Source organism: Netta rufina (assembly GCF_964035555.1).
Source record: "Netta rufina genome assembly, chromosome: 4".
NCBI classification, from domain to species: domain Eukaryota; kingdom Metazoa; phylum Chordata; class Aves; order Anseriformes; family Anatidae; genus Netta; species Netta rufina.
Window position 1 is genome coordinate 77,057,393 of NC_140127.1, and position 12,434 is coordinate 77,069,826.

A 12,434-nucleotide genomic window follows, 5' to 3' on the forward strand; every position below is an offset into this window, starting at 1 on the left:
TGCAAGGAGTACCCAGAGCACTCAAAGCCTCAGCACCTCAGTAGGCATTATACTGCTCATAACCAGACTTACACATGTCAATAAAAACTGCATGCAAAGAGCAAGGCAGATGCTGCTGCTGCAGAAAAGCCAGTTCAGCTCTGCCAGGCTGGATTATTCATGCGCAGAGAGCAATTGCTGGGGATAGCTGGGCACAGGCCATGCTTGTGCTTGCTCCTTCCTCACCCTCTACACTAGCCTGTGCTGAGTTTTGTTGCTGGGACAGCCGAGTTTGAGGCTGGCCTCTGGAGAAGGCTGTTGGGGCAGACTCCAGAGCAGCCAGCCATGGCATGCATGGGCAGCACTAGGAGCAACCCAGTGCCCCTGCAGTAGCTGGGGTCATGGCATGTTAAAGGTAGAGTTGTGGCTGGTATCCCCTATTCACTGCTGTCAGAGAAGTTAAGAAGGGCTGTGCATACAGGGTGTATTGGTTCCGTGGTTTTCTTGGACTTTGAAGCTGAGCTAAGTGGCCTCTAATTCATCACTTCCTTTTTTTTTTTTTTTTTTTTTTTTCTTTCAAAGATGCTACCATGTCACTCCTTTTTCCTGTTCTCTGAAAACACATCCATCCTCTACCAGCTCTGAGCGTCACTCTCAATTATCTCAGTTTAGCTAATCTGGTCACATTTTCCCTTATCTAGCCTGAGCATGCTCCTCTGCTGCTCATGTTAACAGTGTTAATTGTGCGATCACAGCTACTCTCCTCAGCGTGGGCTGAGAGGAGGAAGACATCGAGCACTTGAGTCCTGGCACATCCTGCTGTCCCTCTGTCTCAGCAGGACAATGGGCCACATGGACAGCTCAGCATCCTCTTGCTGACACCTCCTTTTTTTGGATTTTTTTTTTTTTTTGTGATCCTTTGTGTTTCTTGCTAGTTACATCTCATATCACACTTTGGCTTTTCTGATTTTTTGCTGTTCTGTTTATCCCGGGCTTTTGGCCCAGTTTCTACTTTTGTGCACTTCCTTCTGAAGTTCCAGGTCATTGTCTGAACTACTAGCCCTCCCTTTCCCCCAGTGCTGGGGTGGTTTCTATCATGCCCTGTGGCTTCATTAAAGCACTGCCAGGTTTTCAGATTGCATTTTATTAGACCTAACCTCCAGTTCCCTGAATTCATCACATTGTCTCTGAAAGGCATTTTGAGGTTGCTCCCCACTCTCACACTCCCAGGTATTTCTTCTCTGCTACCTGGAGTGAGGTCTGGGGGAGCAGCCCTGGGACCCAAAGCCCTTGGTTGCCCAAGCCCCATGCTGTGCTGGGAGCCGTTTCCTTGGGGACACCAGGCTGCAGGGGAGCTGCAAGAGACTCCTCGGGGAGGGGGACAGGGTCAGTCCTGCCCCAGACATGGCAGTTGTGCCCCTCGTCTTTCCCAGCTTCGTACGCAGTGAGTCCTGATGTCTGGAAGGCAGAACCAGCCCATATCGAGTGCATGCCTAGCAACATCTTCCTCTTCTGTGTTTGTTTTTATCTTGACGAGCTACACCTTCTAATTCACAGGCCAGTCCACATTTACCCTACAGGGTGTGTTATGCCCTGGATCAGCAGTTGGATTAGCATTTCAGGTGTCTACAAAGCCCTCCCCCTGCAGACGTTTGTGCCCTCTGGCACTCACACACCTGTACTCAGGGCAAGGACTAAGGCGCCCGATCCTGCCGGTTCTGGGGCTGACACGCAGTGCCCACCTCTCCAGGCACCTTGTGGGCTTTGGGCAGGGGCTGCGGCTCACAGCGTCTGCTCTGAGCTTACCCTCGCCCAGGAGCTGCCACCACAGACGCAAAACCTGCGGGGTTGGACTGCCCCCGCACCTGGGGAAGGTGTGACAGGGCCAGGGCTGAGCCTCCATCTCCTCCGGACCGTCCCGGAGCGCAGGACGCGGCCCCGGCAGGTCTGGGAGCCGAGGGCTCTCCCGCGGGACGCAGCAGGGCCGGCTGCCCCCCGAGAGGCTGCAGCCCTCCGGGCACCGCCACCCGACGGCTGCGCTCCCACAGCTCCGGCCCGGCTCTGGGGAGGGGACGACCCCGCTCCCTGCTCGCCCCACGCACCCCAGCCCCGCGGCAGCCGCGCAGGGGGCCCCCGGCGAGGCCAGACCGGGGGGGGGCGCAGCGGCCGGGTGCCCGGGCTGGAGCCCGGCGGAGCGACCGAGGGCCCGCCCGCAGCCCCCGCGGAGAAGCCGCGCTGCTGGCACCCGGGGTGCGGCGGGACGGGCACGGTAGGCACGCGTGCACGAGCATCCACGCACACCGAGGCGCGCAGACAGGCGGGAGCGCTCTCGGGCGTGCACGCGCCCAAGCAGTTACACCCGAGCGCGCCCACGGACGCGCGGGCTCCGGCTCGCGGGCTCAGCCACGCGTGCCCGGCTACGGCCACACGCGCGCCCCCGACACTTTCGCTCCCGGCCCCGCCCCCTCAGGGCCCCGCCCCTCAGGCCCCGCCCCCAGCGGCCACCGCCGCTCGGGCCCGGCGCGGCGCGGGAGCGGCAGCGGCAGCGCGGGGAGCGGCGGGCGCGGGATGGAGCCGCCGGCCAAGGAGGGGCCGCTCTTCGTGCAGCACAGCCACAAGTTCGGCACCAAGGTTCGGCGCCCCGCCGGGACGGGCAGCGGGGCCGGGGCCGGGCGCTGTCTGAGCCGTCTGGGCCGGGCCGCCGTCCGCTAACGGCGCCTGGGGAAGTCGGCCCGGGGTTTTGCACCGGGCGGCGAGGGGCAGGGCGGGGCGGGGCGGGCGGCGGCGGCGGCCGGGCTCGGCCGGGTTGTGCCGGGGCGGCCCCGCGGTGACCCTGGTGCTTTGCAGAGGTGGAAGCGGGGCTGGTTCGCGCTGTTCCCGGCCAGCCAGCACGGCGTCGCCCGCCTGGAGTTCTTCGACTGCAAGGAGCCGGCGGGGCCCCCCGGGCGGCTGGGCACCCGGCGGCTGGACAAGACGGTGGTGCGGCTGGCCGACTGCACCAGCGTGGCCCCCGCGCCCGCCGAGAGCGGCCCCCGCGCCGGCACCGTCGCCTTCCGCCTGGAGACCAGCGGCAGGAGCTACCTCCTGGCGGCCGACAAGCAGCAGAGCGAGGAGTGGGTGGCGAAGCTGTGCGAGATCGCCTTCCCGGTGAGCGGGGCGGGGGTGGCGCCTCTGGGTCCCGGCGTGGCGGCGGGCGGGGGGCGTTGTGCCCCTCTTCCCCGGGGGTTCCCGCCCGGCCTCCCGTGCTGCTGCCGCGTGGAGCCCTGCTCGTCCCCTCCGGGCGTCTGGCAGGGCTGGCTGGGCAGCGGTTCCTCTTGGCCCAGCTGCCGCTGCCTTTCCCGCTGTGGAAGCGGAGCCCCGAGCACGTCGGGGTGCCTGACTCCTGGGGCAGCCCCTTGCCCAGCACAGGGGTCGCTCCCTGGTGTTGGGGACGTGCTGTCGGTGCTGGGCCCATGGCACAGCCCTTGGGCTCCCCTAGCCTTCCCCAGCACTGGCGGTCAGTCTGTCTGCCTCGTGAAGGCGGTGCGCAGGACAGCAGTGGCCCGCAGGTGCTGTCATCCGCACTGCTCCACAAGGGCAGTGCCTGCCTGCCTGGCTCCACGGGTGCTCCACGCTCCCTCCCAGGACGGATGGGCTGTGCAGCCCTGGGTTGTGCTTGGCAGTTGCAGGTTGTGTGTGCAGGGCTCGGCTGCCCTGCAAGATGGCTGCTGCACAGCTGGCAGCCCCAGGGTCCTCCCACGAGGACCCAGGTGTTACTCAGCGTGACTTGCCTCGAGCATCTCCCTGCTGCCACCGGCTGCCAGTTGGCCCAGCCAAGAGGCACTGGGAGTCACTCCATGGCACTGTTCACACAGATGGTGTTGGCAGCCTTTGTCCTGGAAAGGGCTCTTGGGGCTTAGCTGGGAATCCATCACGGGCCTTCAGCGTGGCAGGGGCAACGAAAAGGCAAGGAGCATTTGCTCAGAGCAGGGCTGTGTCTGTGCCTTAATTTGCTTGGCAGTTGCTAATTGTGTACTTGAGGTCCAGAAGCAAGTTAACAGTTTAGGAAGAGGTTGGCAAAGGGCTGTGAGAACGGCACTGGAGCAAGAGACATAGGAGCTACGTGTGCTCTCCCAGCAAGAAGCTAAAGGTCCTTGGTTGTAATTTTTGCTCATCTGCTTGGAGAGCATGACTTTGTATGGTGGTGTTTGTTGCCACCCAGAAGGCAAGCAGGGTCTGACGGCTTGGCAACTGGGGTGGGAAGAGATGATTTGAGTTCAGAACAGAATTTATTCTTCTTTTGAAGATGAGGGAAGGCGCAGTCAAGCAGCCCTCCGGGGCTCTTCGCTGCCTGACTCCAGGCTGGAGTTCTACTTCTTTGGATGCTGTAGCTGAACAGGAGAGCTGCTGCTCTCAGACATTGTGTTTCAGCACTCCCCATTCTCTTTAGGAGAAAGAGAGGGGCCTCATGGCCTTGTTTGGGCCTCACCTCTAGTTGAGGAGCTCATGTGACCATTTTTAAACCGAAACTGTGACAGCTTGCCTTCTGCAAGATGTGCACTCTGCTGCAACCCCATCCCTCCCACGTGACCCTGAGAAACAGCTTCTGGCTCAGTCTGAGACCAGACCCTTGTGCAGAAGCACAAAATCTGCCGGAATAGCTCTTGCAGGGCATCTGTGAACCTCTGGTGTGTGTGGGGCTGTCCTGGAGGAGGGTCCATGTGTTTCCCCTGGTGGCAGCAGGAGTGCACCCCCCACACGGGCTCTTAGGGGACCCTGCTGTGGGGACATGGCCTCTGGCAGAGTGTGTGCGTTGCGCTTTCAGTTCTGCATATGCTAAAAGTAGAAGTGCTCGCTTCCCTCTGCGGTCTGAGCACCAATACTGGCACTGTCTTCCTGCCTGCCTGCACAGAAGAACGCAGTCCCTTGTGTTACTGGGTCATCTCATCTGCTCTCCCCTAGTTTGTGTGGCTGGCGGAGTGCCTGGACCCACACCATGCTTTGGGTGCCAAAGTTGCCCACACTGGAGTGCATCTGTGTGGAAGTGGAGCTGTTTGTTGCCTCCACACCAGGCACCTGCATGGACAAGCCCAAGCTGGAGCTTGCAAAGGAGCAGTGGTGGAGCGGGCACGTATGGTCCTGGGAGCCATGTTGGTGGTTGCTTACACTGTGCCGGAGGAAGGGTCTGGGGGGACTGCTTCATCTGCACCCTGTCCCGTGCACTGAGCTTGGTGCAGCTGAGCTGTGTGGGACCAAGTGGGTGAGGGTGGCAGGACCCAGGGGATGTGGGACTGGGGTCAATGGCTGCAAGGAGTTTGGGGAGGGGAGCAGGGCTGCTGTGGGTGGAGGGGCTGGGACTGATCTGTTCTCCCTTGTCAGGGGAATGGCCCCAGCAATGCTGGCGTGGCAGCCCAGCGTGGCAGAGAGGGCAACGGGGAGGCGCCGGCCCTGGAGATGGCTGTGAACTCCATCTACTACTCGAGAGATGAAGGTGGGACCTGCCCTGCACTGGCCTTGGGCCTCCCTTCCCTGGGGCTGTCCTGCTGCTGCGCCCTTGCAGAGGCTCTGGTGGGCAGTGCCGGGGCTTGCAGGGAACAGGGGATGGGGTTTCTCTGCCTCCCCTGAGCACCTCCATTCCTGCAGTGAACGCATTCTGGGTGACAGTGCAGCGGACCGAGGCTGCAGAGCGATGTGAGCTACGTGGTGCCTATGTGCTCAAGGCTGAGCGTGACAGCCTTGTCCTGAAGGACCCACGGACAAACGAGATCCTCTATGTCTGGCCCTACCGGCTGCTTCGGAGATACGGCCGGGACAAGGTGGGTGTATAGCCATACATGCCATGGGCCTGCCCGTGCCCCCACAGGCTGTCCCTTACTGCTGTGCCAGACCTGCTTGTGGCAGTCGTGTTGTGGGCCCTGTCAAATGCCGGAGGTGCTACAGACCACGGTGACCACAGTGGGGTCCCTGGGGCATCTGTGATTCTTGGTCTGTTCCCAGCTCCCCACATGTGTCACCGTGTAGGAGCGTGGATTGTGGGGCTCCCATCCCTGCCAGGGACCCGGCTCTGCAGGGCATTTCTCTGTGTGGTTCTTGCAACACTCCCATTGAGGCCACTGCAGCTCTTGCCCACCCCCATTCTCCACTCCCAGCCTGTGCTGCCAGCTGTGCGTTCATGCCATACCTGCCAGGGAGCTCAGCTGTCTGCAGGCCTGGCTCCAAGTACTCCCTGCATGCCGTCCATCCTTCCTGTAGGACAGTGGCCAGAGCGGGAGGGGTTGTTCAAGACACCTGTTATATTATATGTTTATTATATTATATGTTATATATATAGTTGTTCATCTTATGGGGCACACTGCTATGAGCCTAGCTGACCTGTGCAGGCCTCCCCAGTGTCGTGTAGCAGTGGGTTCCCCCACCTGTCCTCCTGCTACACTGAGCATAAAATGTACCTGCTGTGCTGGAGGCAGAGGAAGTGGTCTCCCCAGGGCTGTTTATAGAAGCAATGGTGTCAGCTGCAGCCTGCTAGTGGCACTTTCTGCGGCACTTTACCAAAACAGAAGTAGACACCAAGCTGCTCTTGGGGAGGCAGCTGGCTCATCCACAGGATCTATGCCGGGGCAGGATGAGAACCAAGTTGTGTGAGGAGCAGGTGACTGCACACTCAGGTCACCGGTGGTGACAGGTTGGCTGTGCTTGTGTTTGGCAGCACTGACCCACAAAGGAAGTCTGGCCCCAGAGGCTTTTGTAGCAACCCAAGAGACTGCTGCTGCATATCAACACCAGTAAGACAGAAAAATCTCCCCTGGATTCAGGAGCAGAGGTCCAAGAAGGGTCTGGACTTCTGCTGGTGGAAACCTATGCCTGAGTGTGTTCAGGCCTAAGGAACACAGCCTTGGTGCAAGACTTTTCTTTAAAGTACTTCATGCCATTAACAGTAATGCTTGTAAGGCAAATGCTTTGCTTACTGTTGGTAGGGAAGCTGCTTCTTCTGGCCTTTCTCTCATGAAAAGCTGTGCTCTTCTCTCTTGGATCTTGTTTCTGGATTGTTTCCCTTCTCCCTGACTGATGCTGGTTGACCCAAGATGCCAACAGTGATTTCCCCTGCTAAGCTATTGCTCACCCTGCTCCCTCAGGGAGCTGAGGGAGCAGGGTGCTCACTGAAGTCTCTCTTGCAAGATGTGCAGGACCAGCACCATAGCCAGTGCATGTCAGCAGAGTACAGCCTGTGTGAGGCTCTGGAAGGGTAAGTGCTGAAAGTCATGTGACACTTGGCTTCCATTGCAGGTGATGTTCTCCTTTGAAGCTGGCCGGCGCTGTGACTCTGGCCCAGGGAACTTCACCTTTGAGACCAAGCAAGGCAATGAGATCTTCCGCCTGGTGGAAGACTCCATCCGGGAGCAGAAAGCACAGGTGGAGGAGAACCGGCAGAGCTGTGATTCACTGGATTCAGACAGCCCCAGTGTGGTCCTGATTCGCCAGGCCCTGGCCGACTCTCTGAGCCTAGAGCTGCCCGTGGAGGGGGATGACACTGCAGCACCCAAAGCAGGACTGGCACCCAGGTCCATTGCTGCAGCGGAGGAGAGAGACACGGTGTCTCTGCTGAAGAACCGGACCCTGCCAGAGCCCCCAGTGCTGCAGGCCAAGCCCACCGTCCCCAGCACGCCCCCGCGCTCCCCTCTGCCCAAGGCACCACGAGCTGCGCTACTGGCTGAAGACCCCTCCAGCCTGTACTCAGAGCCCCTGGACTCGGTGAAGGGCTTCCGGCCCTGGCTGGACCCGTTGTACTCGGACCCCGTTGACAGCAAGGCCGCGAGTGGGGCCCCAGATGAGGCGAAGCTCCGGGTGCCAGCACCACTGTACACGGGCGCCTATGAGCAGGTCCGGGCCGAGGCTCGCAGCCAGGAACCTGGGCGGAAGGAGCACATCTATGATGAGCCCGAGGGTCGCGCTCCACGTGCAGTACCCTCTGCTGCCTGCATCTATGATGAAGCGCGGCCCACGGGCGAGGCCTGGCGTACCCAGGGTCACGATGGCAAGGGCGGCTACGAGTATCCCTATAACCCCAGCACTGATGACTACTCAGTTCCTGCCTTCCAGGCCAAGGCCAAGGGCCCTAAGCCAGTGCCTGCCCCCAAGCCCCCAGCAGCATTTATCCCCAAAGGTGTCGAAAGAAGTGGGGACCCTGGCAAGCGGCGAGGGAACCCTGCTTCTGAGAAGGCAGTCATCAAACCCAGCCTCAACAGCAGCAGCAACAACAACAACAAAGTGGAGGTGCTGTACAGCCAGGTGGTGAAGCCCCAGCAAGGGCAGAAGAAGGAGCAGTCTGTGGATGAGTGCAGCTTGTCACCTGTCTATGAGGACTTAGGAGAAATATAACATGCCGCTGCTCTGTACCTGTCTGGAGGAGACTGTGGGGCCTAGACCCACTTGTGAGTGGCACAGGCTACCGTCCTCCATTGGTCCTGTGGGTGGCTTGGGTTTGGGGACTGTGTGGGACTGGGCAGAGCCCCTCCTGCTCACGAGCACCCAGGGACTGCATCTCCCTGGGTCCTTCCCGCACCTGGGAGCCAGAATGCTGCAGCTGCTGTAGGTGCACTTCCTGGCTCAAGCCAGCTCCTCTGACACCTCCTGATGTGGCAGGAGGGTTGGCTGTGTTGCACTGTGCCTGCTGCTGCGAATCCAGAGGCTTTGGTTCTGCTCTGGCTTCTCTGGGTAGGCCACAGGGCTGAGATGTCTACTGCAATGCCTGGAGGACTGCTTGCAATCAGTCTCCAGAAGTATTTTTATACAAAAGTATTTTGATATTAAAATCTGTATGTCTCAGAACAAAGTGTTTGCATGTAGCATGTCTAGACTGTCAGGCACATGACTGGGGAATCACAGAATCACAGAATTTCTAGGTTGGAAGAGACCTCAAGATCATCGAGTCCAACCTCTACCTAACGCTAACAGTCCCCACTAAACCATATCCGTAAGCTCTATGTCTAAACGTCTTTTAAAGACTTCCAGGGATGGTGACTCCACCACTTCCCTGGGCAGCCTGTTCCAATGCCTCACAACCCTTTCAGTAAAGAAGTTCTTCCTAATATCTAACCTAACACTCCCCTGGCGCAACTTAAGTCCATTCCCCCTCGTCCTGTCACCAGGCACGTGGGAGAACAGGCCAACCCCCACCTCACTACAGCCTCCATTGAGGTACCTATAGAGAGCGAATGCTGGTGCATCACTGCATCATTGTGGTGCCTGGTGCCCCTGCTGAGTGGTGCTCACACTATCACACTCATGCCAGTCTATCTGCGCCAGAGCTGCTGAGCTAAGGGGAAACTGCAAAGAAAGTGGGTGCCAGGTCCAGCAGTGGCTAGGATGCCCTGATGCCAGCGTGTTAAGGCACATGTGTTGAACTCACGGATGCCAGTGTTGGTCTGGATGTGAAATGCTGGGATGACTTGAGCAAGTGCAGGTCTTTTCCAAGCTTAAGGCTGGGCAGAACCAGGCTCCAGGTCTGTGCTGGAGCTCAGTGACTGTTGATTGGTCACAGGGTCCCTCCTTCCCCAGCCTCATCCTTCTGATTCCCTTCCTCCCACCACCCACCTTCAGAAGGTGCAGTCTGGGTTCCATTAACTTTAATGGCAAATGCTGTGATCTGACTGTGGTCTGAGGTGAGGGGTTTGGCTGTGAGTGCTGTGTGGCTATCCTTGGACAGAAACTTGTGCAAGGGAAAATAGGTTTCCCTTTTCATGCTGGTAATGGTTATGAGAGAATTTCTGTTCCTTCCGTGTAGGGCTGTGTCAGGCATCCTGGAGTTGTCTGTCTCTGAGTTTGGGGCTAAAGATTTCTGCAGGTTTGCCAGCCTGTTGACAGAGACAGCAGCAGAGCAGCGGTCTGACAACCTAGCAGTCTGTTACCTCTGTGCAGAGAGCTAAGCATGAATTCTCCAGCCCCAGCTCAGACCCAGGGAGTCATAAACCAGTGGGGAAGTCTGGAGGGCCAGGTTCGTGTCCCAAGACTGGGGAGATGGAAACAAGGCAGCGAGCTCTGAATAGGTGTTTGGTGCCCAAGTTGCAGGGGGTATTCCTCAGTCCTGTAACAGTACAGCATGTGTGTAGCCTGGACCAATTTTTTGCTGTTATCCTGTGCTGGTCCTCTTCCCTGCTGGGGTTTTGCTGCAGGAGATGGGAGGAGGTCTAAGCGGCTTTGGGAGCCTGAGAGAGGCTGAGGTGAGCCCAATACAGGCATGTGTCTCCTCCTCATGCCTACCTGCTGGGTGGCCCTATGCAGGTGCTTCATGTCCTGGGAGCTGTCTGCCCAGCCTCACAAGGGAAGAGTACTGTGCATGCTCATAATCCTTGCTTGTGGCGCCAGTGTCAGGCTCCAAGACCTAAATGATGATGAGCAGCCTTCTGGGAGCTGAGCTCTGGGGCTCTACTTTCCATACTATGGTGGGTATTTGTGTATCTCCATCACTGCTGCCACTGTGTCTCAGGGTGGTGCATTGGCTCCAAAGCAGCTGACCCAGCTTTCACTAAAGAGACTGCTAGGGAAGAAGGAAAATGCTCGAGCATCTGTGCCAGAACCATTGTCTTTGCCACAGCACGACACTCCTTCTGGGTGGGATGAAAAGATATTTGTTCTTCTTGCTTCAGCAATGATGTCCTCTCTCATAACAGCTGGCTTAAAACTAAGAGGTAACAACACAAGGCAGGAGGAACACTTCTACATGTGGCCTGTTCTGTGTCAGCAGTGTATGCAGCCTGGAGGGCTCTTGCTGATCTGGAGAGCAGTCCATTTTTTTTCTGTCTCAGTCTTGTGGGCCAGACTTGTCATCTTTCTCAAACTGCTGCTCTGTGCTCTACTTTATCTCCATTCTGCAGCAGTTCAGGGTGCCATAGATGCTTTGGGAAAGCATTAGAAACAAGGCAAATACAGAACGAGCCTTTGGCTTGTCACACCCATCCTGTAGCATGTCTGCAATGAACTTTAGGAGCAGGAGATGATTCTCCTGGATTTTGTCTGGATTAGGGTTTCTTCTGTCCTTCCCTTTCCTTTGCCCTGCTTCCACTGTCTCCTTACAACTAAATTCCATGTGTTTAACAGTGAAATGACCAGGTGCAGAATGAAGATGGCCCTGGCACGTCACTGTAATTGTGTGCCATAGCTGAATGCAGTCTGCATACTTGGGGAAACAGCATCCTGGCAGCCAGTCCTGAGTCAAGGCTTTGCTGAGATGCCTGGGGATACACAGCTCATTCTTGATGGCTCACTGTTTTCTTGCACTGCAGAAATGGTTCTGGACAAGCAAATTTGCTTATGCCTTGTCCAGGTGCTATGAGCCAGACTCAGTGTAGCATGGAATGTCATTTGGATATCAGACTTCCTCGTGTGAGGACAGCCTGTGTGCCTTCCTGTTCTCTGTGAAAAGCCCAGACCCCAGATTAGCTGAAAAATGCTCCCAAGTACAGCAGGTCTAGCAGCCGCTGGCTGGGATTAAGAAGTAGTCTTGGTCTCTGTAGGCCAGGTGGCAGTTTTTACCAGGAGAAAATGACTTGGGAGCTGCCATTGCCCAGCCATCCTCTTCCTCTTCCTCTTTGTATTGCCTTTTTCTGTTTCCCATTGTGAAAAATGCATCCTTTTATAACCACTTCCTCCTCCCATTTGGGGCCCTAGTATGGTGCAGGTGTGAGACAGCTGTTCTGCCAGGTTATTTGTTCCCATGTTGGTATTTGGGAAAGCACCCAAGTCCCTTCTGGCTGTCAGGAGCTGATCACTGTACTGTGGTGATCAGGTGGAGGGCTATGCAAAAGGAATCCCCCAACAGCCCCAATTTTTTTTTGACTTGCTTCTCTTTATAGTCCCTTTTCCCTCTTCACAACTTTCCCTTTTAGCAGCCTCCTTCCAGTCACAATAAACCACTGGTCTGTTTGTTTACTTTTTCCCACTGATAAGGTTGCTAAAGTAATTTCCATCTGAGTCAACAGAGCAGTAAAGGAGAGGGGGGTGGATTATTTTATCTTCTGATTTTGTCACTTTTATGTTGTCTGGTTTGCATGCCCCAGGTGGGACGATTTGCATGTGCCTTACTGCCATTTGTTACTGGACACTCCCCAGTTCCACACCCCCTGAGCTTGTTAAGAGACAGGTAAGGACTGGCTGCTTACCTGCATACCCCAGGAAATGCATCTCCCTATGCTGTCAGGGATGTCTGCCTTGTCCTTGAGGTACCTTCCCTTAATGTCTTGCCCTGAGCAGCTGCCTGCAATGCAACCTCCTGCCAAGTATGGAGTACTCCTGGGGCATGAGAAGAACAGGCCCATGCAGGAGAAACCGGTGGCAAGGTGGACCCAGGTTTTGCATGCAACTGTAGAGATGTGTAGTCAGGCAGTTGTTCAAGGCACAGCTCCCACAGAGGCGCAGAGGAAGCAGGTTGCACTTCTCAGACTTAATAACATCTGTGTGATTCCTTCCCCTGCTCTCCACAC

At 57.2% G+C, this 12,434-nt stretch overlaps 1 protein-coding gene across 1 annotated transcript; it reads left to right on the forward strand.

Moving 5' to 3' along the window:
• Nucleotides 1-2,547: 2,547 nt before the first annotated feature.
• Nucleotides 2,548-8,593, forward strand: DOK1 (docking protein 1; the record flags this gene model as incomplete). Its single annotated transcript, XM_084285750.1, has 5 exons — nt 2,548-2,610; nt 2,827-3,126; nt 5,338-5,449; nt 5,602-5,774; nt 7,243-8,593. The coding sequence occupies 5 exons, from the start codon at nt 2,548-2,550 to the stop codon at nt 8,332-8,334; spliced, it is 1,740 nt and encodes a 579-aa protein (XP_084141876.1). The 3' UTR covers nt 8,335-8,593.
• Nucleotides 8,594-12,434: the final 3,841 nt, after the last annotated feature.